General features: G+C 43.9%; 3 protein-coding genes across 3 annotated transcripts in view; 2 read left to right on the top strand and 1 right to left on the bottom strand.

Annotated features, from left to right (window-relative positions):
- The window catches only part of PUSL1 (pseudouridine synthase like 1), a 61,853-nt gene extending 57,906 nt beyond the window's left edge, over nucleotides 1-3,947 (top strand). The window contains exon 8 of the mRNA XM_075327335.1: nucleotides 3,617-3,947. Within this exon, the coding sequence (XP_075183450.1) occupies nucleotides 3,617-3,669 (53 nt within the window). The 3' untranslated portion in view covers nucleotides 3,670-3,947. The remainder of the gene's footprint in view (nucleotides 1-3,616) is intronic.
- A 3,364-nt stretch (nucleotides 3,948-7,311) lies between these two features.
- LOC142256323 (lysophosphatidic acid receptor 6-like) lies at nucleotides 7,312-8,634 on the top strand. Its single transcript, XM_075327950.1, has one exon. The coding sequence runs from the start codon at nucleotides 7,400-7,402 to the stop codon at nucleotides 8,441-8,443; it is 1,044 nt and encodes a 347-aa protein (XP_075184065.1). The 5' UTR covers nucleotides 7,312-7,399; the 3' UTR covers nucleotides 8,444-8,634.
- Nucleotides 8,635-14,884: 6,250 nt separating this feature from the next.
- The window catches only part of INTS11 (integrator complex subunit 11), a 40,811-nt gene continuing 36,180 nt past the window's right edge, over nucleotides 14,885-19,515 (bottom strand). Inside the window, exon 18 of the mRNA XM_075328674.1 lies at nucleotides 14,885-15,445. Coding sequence (XP_075184789.1) covers nucleotides 15,380-15,445 — 66 coding nt within the window. The 3' untranslated portion in view covers nucleotides 14,885-15,379. The remainder of the gene's footprint in view (nucleotides 15,446-19,515) is intronic.

Genomic DNA, 19,515 nt, shown 5'->3' with positions numbered 1-19,515 from the left:
TTCCTTTTTTCTCAGAATGTACCCGACTGTTGATTTTGCTACTCCAAGCATGTCTGCTATCTCTCTGATGGATTTTTTCTTTTTTTTCAGCCTCAGGATGTTCTGCTTCACCTCAATTGAGAGTTCCTTAGACCGCATGTTGTCTGGTCACAGCAACAACTTCCAAATGCAAAACCACACACCTGTAATCAACCCCAGACCTTTTAACTACTTCATTGATTACAGGTTAACGAGGGAGACGCCTTCAGAGTTAATTGCAGCCCTTAGAGTCCCTTGTCCAATTACTTTTGGTCCCTTGAAAAAGAGGAGGCTATGCATTACAGAGCTATGATTCCTAAACCCTTTCTCCGATTTGGATGTGAAAACTCTCATATTGCAGCTGGGAGTGTGCACTTTCAGCCCATATTATATATATATAATTGTATTTCTGAACATGTTTTTGTAAACAGCTAAAATAACAAAACTTGTGTCACTGTCCAAATATTTCTGGACCTAACTGTATTAAACCTGACAGGGCACACCTGTGAAGTGAAAACCATTTCCGGTGACTACCTCTTGAAGCTCATCAAGAGAATGCCAAGAGTGTGCAAAGCAGTAATCAAAGCAAAAGGTGGCTACTTTGAAGAACCTAGAATATAAGACATATTTTCAGTTGTTTCACACTTTAAGTATTTTATTCCACATATGTTAATTCATAGTTTTGATGCCTTCAATGTGAATCTACAATTTTCAGAGTCATGAAAATAAAGAAAACTCTTTGAATGAGCAGGTGTGTCCAAACGTTTGGTCTGTACTGTGTGTGTGTGTGTGTGTGTGTGTATATATATATGTGTATGCAATATGAATGTATGCAATAAGAAAAAAAAAATAAACCTTGTGTCGTCTGATGCTGCAGTTACTTCCATTTTCATCTGTTCCCTATTGACTTAACTAAGCAAGGATCAGTTGGAGCGTGGCAGGCTCAGACTACAGTTTATTTGTAGTCTGTTACCATGGAGACGCATTGTGCACATAGGAGCTGCAGATATTTTAAGTAGGTTTATTTTCAAAATGTCCTGTTTGAGTAGCCATAGGCATGATATCCCTTGGCCTGGTTTAGAGCAAAGTCTAGGAGAGCTCTGAGAGATGGCACTCACAGACCGTCCTTGTGTTCGGTCACAGCCGACGCTCTTCGTATAATGAACCCTGTTTCACTGACGACAAAGGAGAAGAAAGCTGCTTATGGTAATTTCCTCTAAGACTGGCAGTATTTCATTGCGCCCTCTCATTGTATCCTCTTATTAGTGAGGCTGAGGCAGGGAGCCGGCTGCCGGGGACAGAGCGCCTGTTATTTCCCGTCTGCAGATCTCCGCACCAGTTGTGGATTTTTTTTCCCTCTGCGATCCTCCGCTCTATAACCGTCCAGCTGGTGACATAATAGAAACCAGAGCTGTAATCATTGCACGTCCGGGACGAGCAGCTCCCCTAATTACTCCACACTGCTGTCCAAAAAACGCTGAATAATGGCACCGGGTGCAAGCGTTCAGCCTCCAGTACACTGTTGTGATCACTGAGAGTACTGCCATTGACAAAAAGTCATCCGAATTCTAAATATTTTGGCTCTGTGATGTCATTAGCCATTCCTTACGCCATTTACTAAGCTCGCTCCGCCATAATGAACGGTCTAGAAAAGGTCTGTGTTAATGTTGGATAATATAGTGTCTGGATTGGCATTTTTGAAAAAAAAAGGCACAATGTCCCCCATTCAGGATCCAGAATAGGCAGATGATGTAGAGAAGGGGTTAAGCCATGCTGCCGTTGAAGAGCGGTGAACACAGGATCCTGAAAAATGATTTATTCAACGTGTTTCGGAGCTGATACTCCTTCTTCAGGTCCATCATGTCACAATATGAAATGTCCTGAAGGAGGGTCCACTCCGAAACGCGTTGAATAAATCACCAGGATCCTGCGTTCATCTCTCTTCAATGGCAGCGCAGCTTTTAACCCTTTCTCCCCATCGTCTGCATTCCACGCTGTGGGGCTGCTGCAACCATCATTTGTGCCTTTCTGGTGATTGTGTCCTACATGAGCCATCTAGGTGGGCAAGCCCTTGCCTTTGCTCACGTCATCGTCTTCACAGGTCAGACACTAGTGCCTTGTCTTTCCATATAGTTAGGATCCAGAATGGAGCAGCTACAAAGAGTGCCCCCCCCCCCCCCTCGCTGGAGGACTCTTTGTATCTTACTCTTTGTAACCTAAACATGACGCAAAATTCTGGCATGACCGATGATGATAAAATCCCCCCACAATGTGCTTAATTTGTCTTGTTAAAGCCCCCCGGCCAGGGGTCTGCGCACTCGTGGACAGTTGATTGTGTAGATATAGACAGACCTATTTAAAAAAAAAAAAAAAAGACTATTTAAAGCTACAACCTTTATCAAATATGGTCCCCAAAGTATTGCATACTTTTAATACAACAATGTCAGATAATACTCACTATAGAGTTTTATTTGAGGCTGTTTTACAAGATTGTAATCCTTTGGGGACCACTTTTGTTAATATGGGAAATACCTTTAATTATTGTACTTTGATGCTGAGTTACATCCTGTATTATACTCCAGAGCTGCACTCACTATTCTGCTGGTGCAGTCACTGTGTACATACATTACTGATGCTGAGTTATATCCTGTATTATACTCCAGAGCTACACTCACTATTCTGCTGGTGCAGTCACTGTGTACATACATTACATTACTGATCCCGAGTTACCTCCTGTATTATACTCCAGAGCTGCACTCACTATTCTGCTGGTGCAGTCACTGTGTACATACATTACTGATGCTGAGTTTCATCCTGTATTATACTCCAGAGCTGCACTCACTATTCTGCTGGTGCAGTCACTGTGTACATACATTACATTACTGATCCTGAGTTACCTCCTATACTATACTCCAGAGCTGCACTCACTATTCTGCTGGTGCAGTCACTGTGTCCATACATTACTGATGCTGAGTTCCGGGCCTAGTTTCCATCTGTTACTGATCGGCCATTACCCCGTGAGCCTTCATGTGATGTCTGTGGCAGTCGACTGCTCCAAATACTCATTTCTAGAAATCACTAAACTCTGTAGTCTGCGTTTTTCTAATGGGTGAATTCCCACATAAGCGGCAAATACAACTCTACAATAGGAGAACCCGTCTTGTCAGCACATTGTCTGCGGATTTCCTATTTTGCTCTTTTCTACCCGTCTTCTGCAGACGCGCTCCCTTCTGTCATCAGCCCCTTTTTACAGTTTGGTTTGTATTGTCTTTATTAAGAAGTCGCACTAATGTTCTTTCCATCCTTCTTGAGCTAAGTTAGCTTGATCCAAAGAGAAGAAATGAGTTTGCATAAGTTTTGACGCCCTATCCAGCTATGACGTTGTACATTTCTGTGTGTCGCTTGCAGTACCACTCTTTTCCTCTAGTACACACAATGTAATTACACGGCTTTATTATGACTGATGGTGATTGGTGGTCCGCCCCGTCCCGGGGTCCTCGGGGGCCGTTCCTCCGGCGTTCGCTGTAGGATGCGGACGATCTTCAGATCCCATTACCTTTCTTGATCTAAGTAATGTCTCCTTTTTTTTTTTTTTTAGATTTCAAGCTCAAGAAGACGGAGCCGAGGAGACGCCCCCCGGGGGACACATGATGGGGACCCCCATGGTGCAGATTTGTAACTTTTTATTTAATGAAATCTTATAAATATTTTTACTTTTTTTAAATATTGTTGACTTTTGTCACTTTTTTAATGAATAATGAAGAATTCTGGTTTGCACAGTGCCGGGGATCAGCTCCTTTGCAGAGGTCCAGGCGCCGCGGAGCTCTCGGGGGTGACAGCGGGTCACATCTACATTTACATATGATGTTGTATCCTAACCACAGTCCTGGAAAACACCTTTAAGGGGGTGTTCATTATTTCACAACCATTTCTAGCCCCATATAACATCAAAAAAGCATAGATCTGCCTTGCAGACAATGCTGTGATTCCCAGTGGCCATTAGACACTGTTATAACCGCTGCAGCCAATTGGTGGCTGCTGATTGGCTGCAGCCTTCACAGTTCTGTCATATAGAAAAATTCCTGAAATACAAAGGCTGCAGCCAATCTCATGACTGAACATAACTGCTGGGATTGCGGCTCTAGTGTGAGTTAAGTTTGTGGGGTTTTTTTTGTTTTTTTTTTTATGTGGCTACTAAAGCAGTTAAAGGGGTTGTTCACTACTGTACAACCCCTTTAATGCATACACACTGCTATTCCAGAGTCAGAAGGACATCTCTTACCTCGAGAGATATATATATATATTTATCTTTAATGCAGGATGCAGATTGTAATCGCATTTACTGGTTCTTGTCTCGTGAGCTCACAATCTATCTTCTCTTACTTACACTTATAGCTTCTAGGGGCAGATACATAGGAAACAAGGTGACCTCTTTGTAGGTGTTTGGTGCGTAGTTGGGCAGGAAACTAGAAAACAGAGGATGCTCAGACAAACAGATACATCCTGTATTATGCTCTAGAGCTGCATTCACTATTCTGCTGGTGCAGTCACTGTGTACACACATTTCATTACTTATCCTGTACTGATCCAGAATTACATCCTATTCTGCTAGAGCTGCACTCACTATTCTGCTGGTGCAGTCACTGTGTACATTACATTACTTATCCTGTACTGATCCTGAGTTACATCCTGTATTATACTCCAGAGCTGCACTCACTATTCTGCTGGTGCAGTCACTATGTACATACCTTACATTACTGATCATGTACTGATCCTGAGTTACATCCTGTATTATACTCCAGAGCTGCACTCACTATTCTGCTGGTGCAGTCACTATGTACATACAATACATTACTTATCCTGTACTGATCCTGAGTTACATCCTGTATTATACTCCAGAGCTGCACTCACTACTCTGCTGGTGCAGTCACTATGTACATACCTTACATTACTGATCATGTACTGATCCTGAGTTACATCCTGTATTATACTCCAGAGCTGCACTCACTATTCTGCTGGTGCAGTCACTATGTACATACAATACATTACTTATCCTGTACTGATCCTGAGTTACATCCTGTATTATACTCCAGAGCTGCACTCACTACTCTGCTGGTGCAGTCACTATGTACATACCTTACATTACTGATCCTGTACTGATCCTGAGTTACATCCTGTATTATACTCCAGAGCTGCACTCACTATTCTGCTGGTGGAATCACTGTGTACATACATTACATTACTGATCCTGTAGTGATCCTTGAGTTACATCCTGCTTTATCCTCCAGAGCTGTGCTCACTATTCTGTAGGTGGAGTCACTGTGTATATACATTACAGTACTGATCCCAAGTTACATCCTGTATTATACTCCACAGCTGCACTCTCTATTCTGCTGGTGCACTCATTGTGTAAATACATTAACCTGTACAGATCCTAACTTAAACTGTACTAAGACATGTTTCCATGTGCGACAAATGCAGTGTTTACACTACATGAGAATATGGTCTTAGCTCCAGAGCTGCATTCATAATTCTGGGTATAAACTATGACTTTAATAACTAAAAATTCAAGTTTGAGGTGTGCAACCCTTGTTCTTTCCTACCTGCAAAGAAGCGGAAGAGACTCTAATAAATTGTGTTGGTTTTTTTTCCCATTTAATACATTGTTTGTATATATACCTTTAGGCTAGGAACGCACTTTGCGTTCTCCTACTTGCAGTTTAGAACACACGTTTTGTGCTTAATTGATTTGACCAAAGTTGCCTTTTTCTGAAATTTAGCGCTGAAAACACAAGAGTTTTTGCCGCGTATTTGATGCGTTTTCAGCGCTTTTTATCTGCGTTTCCACCTGCGTTCTGATAGTTGCGTTTTGAACATAAAGACACTGCTTAATAAAGTTTAAATAGTCAAAATCTTAGAAAAAATGGTAAAAAAAGAATCAAATCTATAATCATAGAAAAAATCATGAAATTAATTTATGTTCATTAAATTATTGCGATATGATATTTTATGGAAAAATTGCACTAAATTATTATTTTCCTTAATTTAAATTGTCGGACTATGTGTGTGTGTGTAAAGGGACATATGAAATCATTATTTGAATGTCTAAAACGCATGTTTTCTGCACTGAAAAAGCCGGTAAAACGCAGGAATTTGAAGGAATCTAGATTTTTGCCACTTCTCATTGACTCCAATGTTAGCAAAACGCACCGAAAATGGTAAAAACAATTGACCTGCTGCTTCTTTGAACGCAGAAATAAGCAAATTAAACGCAGCGTTTAGAAACGCAAAGTGCGGTCAGAAAATCCACTTTTTCCATAGACTTTGCTGGTAAATCAAAACGCATGCCTTATGGCAAGAAAAAGGTACTTCCCAAAACGGACCTAAAAAGCACCAAAAACGCAAAGTGCGTTCCTAGCCTTATCGTTTTTTCTGTTAATTTTTGTATTAACGCTTAATTTCTACATTCTTACTTGGTGCACCTGATTTGGTGGCTAATTTCTATTTTCGTTATTGCTATTAATATGCGATCTATTATCCTTGTGCTTTCTGTACTCTTGTATTCTGCAGTTTTCCTGCCTCCTGTTGCTCTGATTTCCCATTTTGTGATGTTGAGGGCGCTGGTGTAGTCTGTGCTCTGCGCTGTTGTTTTCAGAGAACGTTTACGCCACCTGCTGGATGCGTTTGGGTACTACTAGCATTGAAAATAATTTTTAATGAAGATTTAATGCATACAGAGTATTAGGAATTTGTATCACAGAGATCCTAAAAGAACAAGGTCAGTGCATGAGTTTACCACTCGCATAATTCTCTTTAAAAAAAAAAATAAATTTCAAAATATAAATTAAAAAAAAACCAAACCATTGCAGCCGGCGGCGAGTATTTTCAGGCCGTGTTGGCGTCTCCATTTAAGATTACTAAGATGAGAGAGCTTGGTCACTTCACTGGTTTGCAAAGTAGATTTTTTTTTTTTTAGTTATACAGTAGCACATTCTACCTGTAAAGAGTCAAGTGGGCGGGGCTTGTCTTGGCTGGAGTCCTGCATGTGCACAGATTTCTTAACTAAAGAGATTGGGCTGCCGAATTGTCATTATTACTTGGAGCCTGAGCAGCTGGACCCTCAGCGGTCACCACTATGGCCTGATCACAATATGGCAGGTGTGGATCACCAGGATGCACAGGCTGGAACTATAGTAGACATATCAGAAAGGTTTCTGTGCAGTATACGTGGTGTGGGCGCAGGTCACTTCCTGTGGTTATACTGAGTGCACGCGTGAAGGGAAGTTTTGTTCCTCTCATCTGCATTGTGCCGGGGCGGTGATGAGCAGCCGGCTCTCCTGGAGGTGCACGGAGCTGTGAGATCTCCCTGCCGATCACTCACATGGAGATCACATTGAACGTCCCAGGAGGAAACTGCTCCTTACAGGCGGACTTCCAGTATGGCTTCTTCACGGTCATGTACAGCCTGGTGTTTATTCTCGGCTTACCCGGCAATGTCTTGGCGTTGTACTACCTGTGCCAAAACAGGCAGCGCTCCCGCAGTGCCAACATCTACTTTGTGAACCTCTCTGCGGTGGATTTCGTCTTCATCTGCCTCTTACCTCTTCGCATTTATTATCATAATGCCGGGAATAACTGGATCTTTGGAGATGTGGCGTGCCGGATCACCGGTGCCCTTTTCTACACCAACATCTACCTGAGCATTGGCTTCTTTACGTGCATCAGTTTGGACCGATACCTCGCCGTGGTGCACCCGCTAACGTACATGAAGGTCAAGTGCACGCGCTACTCCTTGATCCTGACCGTTATCATCTGGATTATTTGCGGGGCCATTACATTGCCTTTGATCCTGGGAGGACCGCTCGGCAGCGGGAACGGCACAAGGACTTCTTGCTTTGATGGCTTCTCCACCTCAGCGTGGCAGGATCGGCTGGCACCGTATAACACCTGTGCCTTGATCTTCGGCTTTCTTCTCCCCTTCGCCATCGTGGTGGTGTTCATGCCGATATTTGCACGGAGGATCTGTCGGATGAAGTCCAGCAGCCATCGGAAGGTGGCCCTGAGGATCATCCTCTTCATTCTGGTGGTCTCCTTGATCTGCTTCTTGCCCTACAACATCTCGCACTTGCTTTACTTCATGATGAAAATGGACCTGATCCAGGATTGTGCCAGCGCCGTATACATCTACAAGCTGCGCCGCATCACCCTGGCCTTAGTAAGTCTGAACAGCTGCCTGAACCCCACTCTGTACTTCATCCCATATCTCAGCCGAAGGTTGAACGCCCCCTGCACCAAGCAGACGTACCACATCCAGACGGAAAGACCGGCTGCCAGACCCCCTACTACAACCACCGCGCCTTGTGTGCCGAGAAAACTGGAACCGGTCACTATACTGGGGGCCAATGTGGAGTGGTCCGTCCTATGATCCCATTCTTTATACTGACACTTGTAGAGCTCCTTCATCCCTGATGGCAAATTAAATGGAGATAAGTTCAGGGCAACTCCTTTACCAGGTCCAAGTTTTATTGGAATATTATATGTATATCTGCTATAGAGACCGATGAAGTGGACGGGGTCTCACTTTAGGGAGGAAATATTGCTTTTATATTGTGTAAAGTGTCCAGCTCTTAATAAATGTGTATTTTCTTTTTTTATTTGACCTCTACCTGCTCTTTCTATTCCTTCACATACAATTAATCGTCCATTTTTCATGAAAACGCCCATTATTAGCTTTGGATGGAAATGTAATATAAGAATCTGTTCAAATGCAGTTTTTAGATAGATAGATATCTATATATATATATATATATATATATATATATATATATATATAGATATCTATATATATATATATATATATATAATCTATCTCTATATCTATATCTCTCTATCTCTATCTCTATATATATTACAGTATCCATTACAATTGGATGCAAGCTAGAAACGTTAAAACAAAACAGGTTCATTAAACACTTGTTTCTGCTTTACATGTTTTTATTAGAAATGTCTACAAAACCTCCTATGGTTGTGGGCATGGTAATCTGTTCGCAGGTTTTTGCCACCTATTCTGAGAGTAGCATAATGTAGGGGCTGAGATCCCGATTCTAGCAATGTGTCACGTACTGAGCTGCTTAGTGTAACTTTTATAAAATCATTGTTTAATCAGCAGGAAATTATCATTACAGGACTATTTGGCATGCTGTCAGGTAGTCCAGCATACCTCTAGACAAAATTTATATAAAATCTGTTATCAGAATCATTGCTCTGTACTGGATCTGTAGACAGAAACATTGTAAGTAGGACATTTTTTAAAGGATATCTGTCACCAGTTTTTGCCACCTAATCTGAGAGCAGCATAATGTAAGGGCAGAGACCCTGATTCCAGTGATGTGTCACTTACTGGCCTGCTTAGTATAGCTTTTATAAAATCACTCTTCAATCAGCAGGAGATTATCATTACAGGACTACCGACTAGTCCAGCATATTCATGAGCTTTGTATAACTGCTAGATCTGCAGCAGAGAAAACAGGGATTACCAAAATGACAGCAAACAGCTCAGTAAGTGACACATCACTGGAACCAGGGTCTCTGTCTCTACATTATGCTGCTCTCAGATGGGGGAGCAAAAACCTGGTGACAGATTCCCTTTAATTGATCACTATTCGTTAGGAGCCATTTCCCATATATTTCAATATATGAAAAAATATATGTGGCTTAAAAAAAACAACACACTTCTGTTCATGTTAATGTATTATCTATGGGAAGGTTTTATTTTTGTTTTTAGGATTCCAAAACCGTAAATAACATAAAAGGTTTGTGCACAAGTTGAGTATTTGGTTGCAGCAATATCTGCATCTCTCGGCAGGAAAACCGCAGAAAGCATTGACCTTCTGCAGATTATTTTCTGCACCAAATCTGCAAGGAGAGAATACTCAATGTGTGCATTCAGGATTTGCATGGACTTTGCTGGCATCAGGATTTGCTTGCAGTTTTGTGACAAAACGGGACAAAAAAAATGTAATAAAAATGAACTGTAGAAGGAATCTGTCACCAGATTTTTGCTCCCCATCTGAGAGCAGCATAATGTAGAGGCAGAGACCCTGATTCCAGCAATGTGTCACTTACTGAGCTGTTTCATAAATCAATATTTCCTCTGCTGAAGATCTAGCAGTTATACAGAGCTCATGAATATGCTGGACTACCTGCAGCATGCCAAGTAGTCCTGTGATGATAATCTACTGCAAATTAATCGGTGATTTAAATCAAAACTACACTAAGCAGCCCAGTAAGTGACAAAAATGGAATCAGGATCTCTGCCCCTACATTATGCTGCTCTGATTAGGTGGCAAAAACCTGGTGACAGATTCCTTTTAACGGGTTATTCACAAAAAGACCCCCCCCCCTTACCATAGAATAGGGGCTAACTTAATGATCACTGTGCATCTGTCTGCAGGCCTGAGATTGGGGCTTTACAGCTTTGTCCTGCATGAAGCGGAGGTGCGATGCTTGGTCTCCGCTTTCTCCAATAGTCCCATTCACAATGAATGGAGCGGAGTACAGTGCTCCAGTTTCTCCACTAATTCCATTGACAATGAATGAAGCGGAAGCCGAGCATTGCTCCTCTGCTCCATTCAGGACAGGGCTGCAGCTCTTATTTTGTGATCACTGGGGTCCTTTGTTTACCATAATCCAGAATGTGATTGCTAGGGCCGTGCCGTGCTTCATTGGCATCATTATGTTGCCTGTGTTTTTAGGTCTTAAGGTGGTGTCACACATAGCGACAACGACGTCGCTGCTGTCACCATTTTCTGTGACGTCCCGTCGCTGTCGCTGTGTGTGACATCCAGCAACAACCTGGCCCTTGCTGTGAGGTCGCCGGTCGTTGCTGAATGTCCTGCTTCATTTTTTGGTCGTCGCTCTCCCGCTGTGAAGCACACATCGCTGTGTGAGACCGCAAGAGAGTGATGAAATGAAGCGAGCAGGCGTCTGGCAGCTGCGGAAAGCTGTAACCACGGTAAACATCGGGTAACCAAGAAGCCCTTTCCTTGGTTACCCGATATTTACCTTAGTTACCAGCGTCCGCTGCTCTCACGCTGCCAGTGCCGGCTCCCTGCACACGTAGCTGGAGTACACATTGGGTAATTAACCCGATGAGTACTCTGGCTAGGAGTGCAGGGAACAGGGAGCTGGCACTGGCAGCGTGAGAGCGGCGGACGCTGGTAACGAAGGTAAATATCGGGTAACCAAGAGAAGTGCTTTCCTTGGTTACCTGATATTTACCTTAGTTACGCTTCCACGCGTCGCTGGGGGCTGGTGAGATCTGCCTGTTTGACAGCTCACCAGCGACCATGTAACGATGCAGCCGCGACCCTGATAAGGTCAGATCGCTGGTCGTGACCACTGCTGCGTCGCTATGTGTGACACCACCTTAAGTGTAGCTTGCAATTAAAGATTAAAGGGGGAGAGGGGGGGTGGTCTTAACCTCTGCGCCCGACCTCCTTGGTGCACCTGACATCATTGGATCTAGTAAGCAAGAAAATATGACGAGGATGAAGGAGACAAGAGTGAAGACCTACGGTAAGGAGGCGCGGACTAGACGTCAGACAGATTAGATTCATGGTTGTCAGAGGTGAGGGAGCGCTGCCCGAATTATAAGGGAACGTAACATTCAAATGTCTAAAATCTGCAATGCGATAGTTGTGGAAAACACCCCCTGCTCGTAGCTGAAGACGACACCGTTATCAATTAACAGATCGGTTTCATTGCTTCCATCTTGCTTTAGAAGCTAAAAGGTCAGTTCCTCCATCTACGGCTGGTTTCAGACGTCAGTGTTTTAGGTACACATGACATCAGTTTTTAACACGGATGCCACATGTACCGATGTTATTATTTGCTGTTCCTCGCACACCCGTGTTTTCACACGGACGGTGTGATCGCTTGTGGCTCCACACACACACACACACGTCCGTTTTTTCTCCGGCAGCACGAGGGTCCCACAGATCGCACACTGATGTGATCCGTGTGACACGTGCCGGAGAAAACACAGGTCTTTTTAATAAAAAGATTTTCTATATTTACCTCTCTCCAGCTCTGCTGCCTCCCGCTCCTGACCCCCGCTCATTATACTCACTGAATATTGTGTCCTGTGGAGCTGGAAGCCGGAGCATTGCGGGGTGAGTATACAGCAGTGTGTGTTCATTCAGTGTATACATGCATGTGTGCTATGTGTGTATGTGCTCTGTGTATCCATGTGTGTATACATATGTGTACATGTGGTCAGACTGTGTGTGTGTGTGTGTGTGTGTGTGTGTGGTGAGAACCTAGAAGCGGGGACAACATCGGGGACTCATCACTGTTCTGTAGCGCGGGTGTCGCAGGGGTCAGAGTTCTTTGGGAACTCCGATGACCTCCTGGATGTCACTGTGCTTGCAGAATACTCACATGTCCCCGCGATTCTCCGGCTTCCTGGTCCTGAGTGCAGTGAATAATCGATGAATATAATGAGCGGCGGTCAGGAGCGGGAGGCAGCAGAGAGGAAGAAAACAGGTAAATATGGAAAGTCTTTTAATTTCACAGACCTGTGTTGTTTCTGGTACCTGTCACACGTATGCAAACATGGATGTAACACACGTATGACCATAACCATGCGTGTGACTTGTACCTGATTAAACACGGACGTTTGAAACCAGCCTACATCTGCTCAGGGTTGTGCACAGGCCCCTGCGGTTTGGCTGCCGTCTCCTACGACTCCCTTTGATCCATAATTACATTTTACACCTTCACAACTCGGATTTGCAGTAATTGCAGAAAAGTGAAACTTCCTGTGTGAATCATCTCCTACAGGCGGAGTATTTATAACCTTGTTCCATTGTGATGGCGCTCCGGTTCCTACAGAGTCACAATCTGCCGCAGGTGGAAAGTAGAAACCCACAGAGGAAACGAGCGGCCACTGCAGCGCCGCGCGCACACACGAGTGCCGCGCAGATACGAGCGCCGCGCACAAGGTAGAAGTCACTACATTTATCACACAGGCTGTGACATTGTAACATACCCTCCTGCAGAAATCTGTGCGCCTCATGTATAGGGTATAGAGAATAATAGTATGGGTTTATATATATATATATATATATATATATATATATATATATATATATATATATATATATATATATATATATATTAGTTAACCCTGTATTGGGGCAGAGTGGATGTGTTCTTAGGTGACTTTCTACACACTGCACAGATCAACAGTAGAAGTGAATATTAGAAACTTTGTAATATGTAATCAAATAATTATGCCAGTTTCTCCACTTATTAGCCACCTCTTTGGCTTCACACTGTAGATGGTTGTTGGCGGCCATCTCTCCCTTATACACGAGCGTTCCTATGTTCTCTCTGGTGACAGCCTATCGCCATCCCACTGTGTTCCCCTCCCCATTCAGTGGTCCCGTTCGGGCTACCATCCAAACCCCCCCCCTCTCCCCACCCTGCAAAACATGATTTGGATTTATCTGCTGCGGGGGCCACTGACTATAATGGTGCAGACGAAGTCACAGTGTATGATTATGCACCATTTTTGGGAGACGGACACAGATTGCTTCTGGGTGTCCACCTCCAATAGGCCTATACTCCCGAAAATGGTGCACGATACAGCACATAACGAGTCCGTCTATGTGCCCACAGACGTTTCTGCAGGTGCATGCAGCTATCCATTGTTGCGGTATTTCTGTGGAATTTTTGCGGTAAACCTATGGAAACAGGGCGGATTTTGTGCGGAAGTCCTGCCCTCTATCTCCATAGTGAAGGAGCGGGAATTTTGCAGATAATTCCGCAGGAATATTGACACGCAGTTACGTGAAATCCGCAGCATTGATACAGCACTCCCCAAATCCCATAGGATGACTTGGGGAGTGTCTGTACTTAAACTTGCGGATTTATCTGGAAAATCTAGAAAATCCGCAGGTAGGTTTTCCCATGGGCACATGGCCTTATGGGGCCCCGTTGATTCATACATTAGAATCCCTTTTTGCAGGGGGTTTGGACGGAAGCCCCGACTAGACCACTGAACAGGGAGAGGAACGCAGTGTGACAGCGGCCTCATGGCACCTATGTACATTAGCCGGCTGTTGTCCGAATCTGTCATCATGTTATCTTACAGGTGCCCTAATGATTGGAAGTGCAGCCATGTCACCAGCCCAGTACCCTCCCACTGTGAAAATGAGCAGCGACAGACCCCTTTTAACTAGCAATTATTTTTTTTAACTACCATTAAAAATTAAAAGGGGTTGTCCGGAGCTGCTTGCTTCCGCAGCCGGCAGTGAGGATGTTGTATTGGCAGATACCTGTGACTCTTGCAGGGATGGTGCTTTGTTCTGGCCGTAGCACAGTACCCTCAGCGGATGTAGGTGAGATACCTAAAACGGAAGCCACCTTAGCCACATCCACAATAATCACATTCCAGATTTGGACATTTTGGGTAACAGTTCCTGGTGGGGTCTGGTTGCTGGAGTTGCCATCTTGCATTAGGATGGAGATGCCGACTTTTTATCTTCTATTTTCTGCATTCTCCATTACCATTCCAGCAAGGTGAGTGCTGGTGGCACCGAGCTTACGTGGCATAACAATCCGAGGCCACGGCCCTGTCACGGTGCTTTCTTGCCTAAGGGTCCAGTAGCCCAATGGTAGCCTCTGATTGGCTAAAAGGGCTCATGTTAAAACACCTAGTCATAACAGCAGTATTCAAGGTATTTTTTTAACTAATTTATTTAAAGGGATTGTCCACTATTTGGACAACTCTTCTTAAAAAAAAAATAAAAATTAATTATATATATTATAAATATACACATTATGGTGAAAGTAAATGCACTTTATAACAAAATAATAACTTTATTAAAAAGTAAAAATGATCAGTAAAGCAACGCCGCCAGTTTCTTTCTGGCATTTTACTATCATGGGAATAACTCCGTCCAGACGCCGGCCATGAGAGATGGAGCCTTATATTTTTTTCATCTTTATACAAGTTCTGGAAACTGCCGCTTTATAACCAGATGTATTGTTCATTACATTGACACTTTAGGGCTGATTCTGCATTTTTACAATTGTAGTGCAGTGCTTGGTATAAAGACTACACTCCCCAGAATACAAAGCACCAGATCCATCTCTGTGCAGACACTGCAGCAGCAGGGGATGTTGTTTACGTCCTATGTGTCCAGACACTTGCAGACGTCCAGGGACTCCCCAGATACTTCCAGCCCTACGTCCTACTTGTGCTCCGGCTGTAAACCTCTGCTCAGCTCATAGAAACGTACAGTGATGTGGGGAATTTACCAGAATTCATTCAGCCCCCACTGCAGGAAATTATTTAGCTGGAGCTTTGTGGTAAGCCCTTCTTGAGCACAGATGTCAGGAAACTCCCCAACTCTTCATCCTAAATACAGAGAAACGTCTCACATAAGAACACAGCACAAAAATAGTATCATATGTAGCGAAGAGGAAATACACCAGGAAAGTGTGAAAGTTCATTAAAGGGGTAGGCCGAAGCTAAAACACATTTTCAACCAAATCCCTATCTATTTTTTGGGGTGATATAAACTAATTTCTAATATGGTTGCATTACAAATTCTGTACTGTTCACGAACTGATTTTTTTTTCCCCTCCTGCTTCTTGGCTAATGATGCTTAGTTTGAGGATCTCAGTGCATGCTGGGATTCTCAAAGAAAGCATCATCAGAGCAAGGGACAGATGCTGCGGTCAGTGTTAGGCCATGTGCCCACAGGAGAAAGTAACTGCAGATTTTGCTGCAGAAAAACTCGCAGATTTTCTAGATAAAAATCACTGATTCCGCAGGTTTACCGCAGCAATTAATAGTTGCGGATTCCCAGGAGTTGCTGCGTGAACCTGCGGAAATACCTACAGAAAAGTTTGCAGGTACGATCTCCCGTGGGCACATGGGCTGTAAGCTGTTTTAAGAGCTGGTCTGGTCCCTGATCGCGGTCATTATGCAATGTACACATTGACAGCGTTTGCCTGTGTTACTTGGCTCAGGTCAGCTTTAACCCTTTTCAGCCCCGGGGCACTTTCCGTTTTTGTTTTTTGCTCCCCTTGCTCTGAGAGACGTAACTTTTTTATTTTTCCGGCAATCTTGCCATATGAGGGCTTGTTTTTTGCAGGACAAGTTGTACTTTTAAATGAAACCATAAGTTTTACCATATGGTGTACTGGAAAACAGCAAAAAATTCCAAGTGTGGAAAAACTGCAAAAAAAAGTGTGATGGCACAATAGTTTTTGGGATGTTTTATTCACGGTGTTCACTATATGGTAAAACTGATGTGTGGGTATGATGCCTGAGGTCAGTGTGAGTTTGTAGACACTAAACATGTATAGGTTTACTTGTATCTAAGGGGTTAAAAAAAATTCTCAAGCTTGTCCAATAAAAGTGGCGCACGTTTTGCGCCATTTTCCAAAAACCGTAGAGTTCTCATTTTTTGGGATCTGAGGCTCAGTGACTGCTTATTATTTGCGTCTCGAGCTGTCGTTTCTAATGGTACCATTTTTGCGCAGATGCTACGTTTTGATCGCCTGTTATTGCATTTTGCGTAAAACCTGCGGCAACCAAAAAACGTAATTTTGGCGTTTGGTAAACGGCGTAGTGGCAAAAAAATTCCAAATTAATTGATTTTATATTTTGATCGGGCGTTTCTGAATGCGGTGATACCAAATGTGTATATTTACCGTATTTTTCGGACCATAAGACGCACTTTTTTCCCCCCAAATGTTGGTGGAAAGTTGGGGGTGCGTCTTATGGTCTGACTGTGGCTGCAGGGAATGAGGGTGCTGCTGTGGAGCGGGTCATCGGGGGCACGAGCAGCCTGTAGCAACCTGCCGTGACCACGTGGACCCGCTCATTTAATATGCACGCCCATCCTCCCGCCCATCTCTCAGCGCTGAAGCCGGCACTGACAGGTGGGTGGGAGGATGGGCAGGGAAAAACAGCCGGCCCGCATGATCACCCCTGGCAATTGCAGCCTGGAGTGATCATGTGCGGCTGTATTCACTGCCCCCCGTGCATCATCATCAGTGCGGGGGGCAGTGAATCAGTACACATTACTCACCGTTCCCCTGCAGCCTCGCTCCTCCTCCCGTCTGTCCGGTCAGCTGCCTTGCGTGACTAGCGGCGCGCACAGCGATGACGTCATCGCTGCGCGCACGTGTCCACACGCAGCCGCCGGCACAGACCACCGGAGGACATCGCGACGCTGCAGGGAGACGGCTTCATTCAGCGGCGCTGCCGCTGACATAGACGCTAAGCGGAGCGGTGCTGCAGGGAGTGAGGTGAGGTGAGGGGAGTATGAACGTTTATTTTTTTTTTTATGTGCCACAGGATGCGGCCATACACCAGGATGTGGGCATATAGCAGGATAGGGGAATATTATGAACAGGCTGGGAAGTTTTTGAGCAGGATGAGGGTACATAGCAGGCTGGGGAGTATATGAGCAGGATGAGAGCATATAGCAGGATAGGGGTATATTATGAGCAGCATGGAGAGTATATAGCAGGCTGGGGAGCATGTGAGGAGGATGAGGGTAATAGCAGGATGGGGAGTATATGAGGAGGATGAGGGTAATAGCAGGCTGGGGAGTATATGAGCAGGACATTACCCCATAACAGTGTCAGCAGCAGATCCTCGCCCCATAAGTGTGTCATGACCACATTTTTTGCTTAAAATTTTATTTTCCTATTTTCCTCCTCTAAAACCAGGGTGCGTCTTATGGTCAGGTGCATCTTATAGTCCGAAAAATACGGTATTTATTTTTTAACCCTTTAATTTTCAATGGGGGGGAAAGGGGGGGTGCTTTGAACTTTGTTGTTTTTTTTTTTACTTTTTTTTATTTTACTAGTCCCCCTAGGGGGCTACAGCCATCAGCAATCCGATCGCTCTTATCTATTTGCTGATCACAGCTATACAGCTGTAAACAGCAGATTCGGTCACTTCCTGTTTCTCTCTGCTAACGTCCGAGGGAAAACGAAGGTGAAACTTCATAGCTGCAGGAGTCATCACATGACCCTGTGCTACGATGGCAGCCACCGAAAGTCACGTGATCTCTCACTGGAAGTCACATGAGTGAAAATCTTCACCACGCGTATATACATCTCCCTGCCAGACTTTGGCAGCGAGATGTAAGGGGTTAATGCGATTCCACTCGTAACATGTAGGCACACATATCAGCTGTTGAAAACAGCTGATATGTGTGCCGATCCACACCACCTGCCTGCGGCAGGAGGTGGGGCTTAACGAGACACGCTTCATGACGGATATATCAGTCCATGGTCGTGAAGGGGTTAATGAGCCAGCAGCAGAGCTGACAGTTAGGGAGCATTGTAAAAGTAGCATTCAGAGACCAGCGCTGTCACTTGTGGGGGTGGTGCAGATATCTGAACACCGCCGGGAACTTGGCAACAGAGCACGCAGTTAGGGTGCATTCTCTGAGTGCCCGGCGACAATGTTCAGATATCAGCACTGCCTCTAAACACTGTTTTAACAACACACCCCAACTGTCTGCTCGGCTCAATACAGCTGATCTGAGCTAGCAACACAGAGAACGCTGTCACTGTGCACATCACACAATGACCATGAGCAGGGACCAGACCCGCTTCTGAAACGAAGCATCACTGCTGACACTTCGTTTCAGGGAGGAGGAAGGGGCATGTACTCTGATGACACTTTGTTTGAAAATCCCAGCATGCACTGAGATTTTCAAACAAAGTGTCAGACAGAAGTAGGAAAAAGAAATCAGTATGTGTAGTTAGTGAACAGTAGGGAATTTTTAATACAACCATTTTAGAAATTAGTTTAGAAAACTCTATTAAAGATATAGGAATTTGGTTGAAAAATCTGTTTAGTTAAAGGGATGGTCTGAAAGCTAAAGTGACAGCGTTTCCTAACAGACAAACGTGAACAGGTGAATATGAAATATACTCCAATATACAGCTGAACTCTGAGATGCTAATTTATCCAAACACTGAATATAGGAATGTGGACATGGATTACTGCTAAGGAGATACATTAAAAACTGAGACACTTAGCGCATTAAAAAAGCCATATTTATGTGAGCCCAGCAGCCAGCGTCAAGGCGTATCTCTCCTAATGCCTCTACTCATGCTGAAAAGCCTACAATTTTATAGGCGGGCAAGAACCTGCTTAATTTTAATTTTTTGGGGGCACCATTAGGCCAATTTAGGTTAGATACTTCTATCTACATTATTTTTTGAAAAACCATTATATGCCTTTTCTACTTGTGCATCACATTCCCTTTTACTCATGCCTATATTGTAAAGAAATGGTTAAAAAAAATACATAAAAAGATTCCAAATTTTTATCGGATATGGTCATATTTATAGGTTATTTTGACCACCCTGGTCTCCATACTTCATTTTTTACCCCTTGGTTGTACCATTGAGCTTCTGGTCGAGGATCATATTTCCGTAGAGAAGATTTTT

The sequence above is a fragment of the Anomaloglossus baeobatrachus genome, chromosome 11, assembly GCF_048569485.1.
Source record: "Anomaloglossus baeobatrachus isolate aAnoBae1 chromosome 11, aAnoBae1.hap1, whole genome shotgun sequence".
In the NCBI taxonomy this organism is placed as follows: domain Eukaryota; kingdom Metazoa; phylum Chordata; class Amphibia; order Anura; family Aromobatidae; genus Anomaloglossus; species Anomaloglossus baeobatrachus.
This window is presented reverse-complemented; position numbering and strand designations above follow the sequence as displayed.

Coding starts and splice junctions, on each gene's coding strand:
- LOC142256323 (XM_075327950.1), top strand. CDS start 7,400: ATGGAGATCACATTGAACGTCCCAGGAGGAAACTGCTCCTTACAGGCG.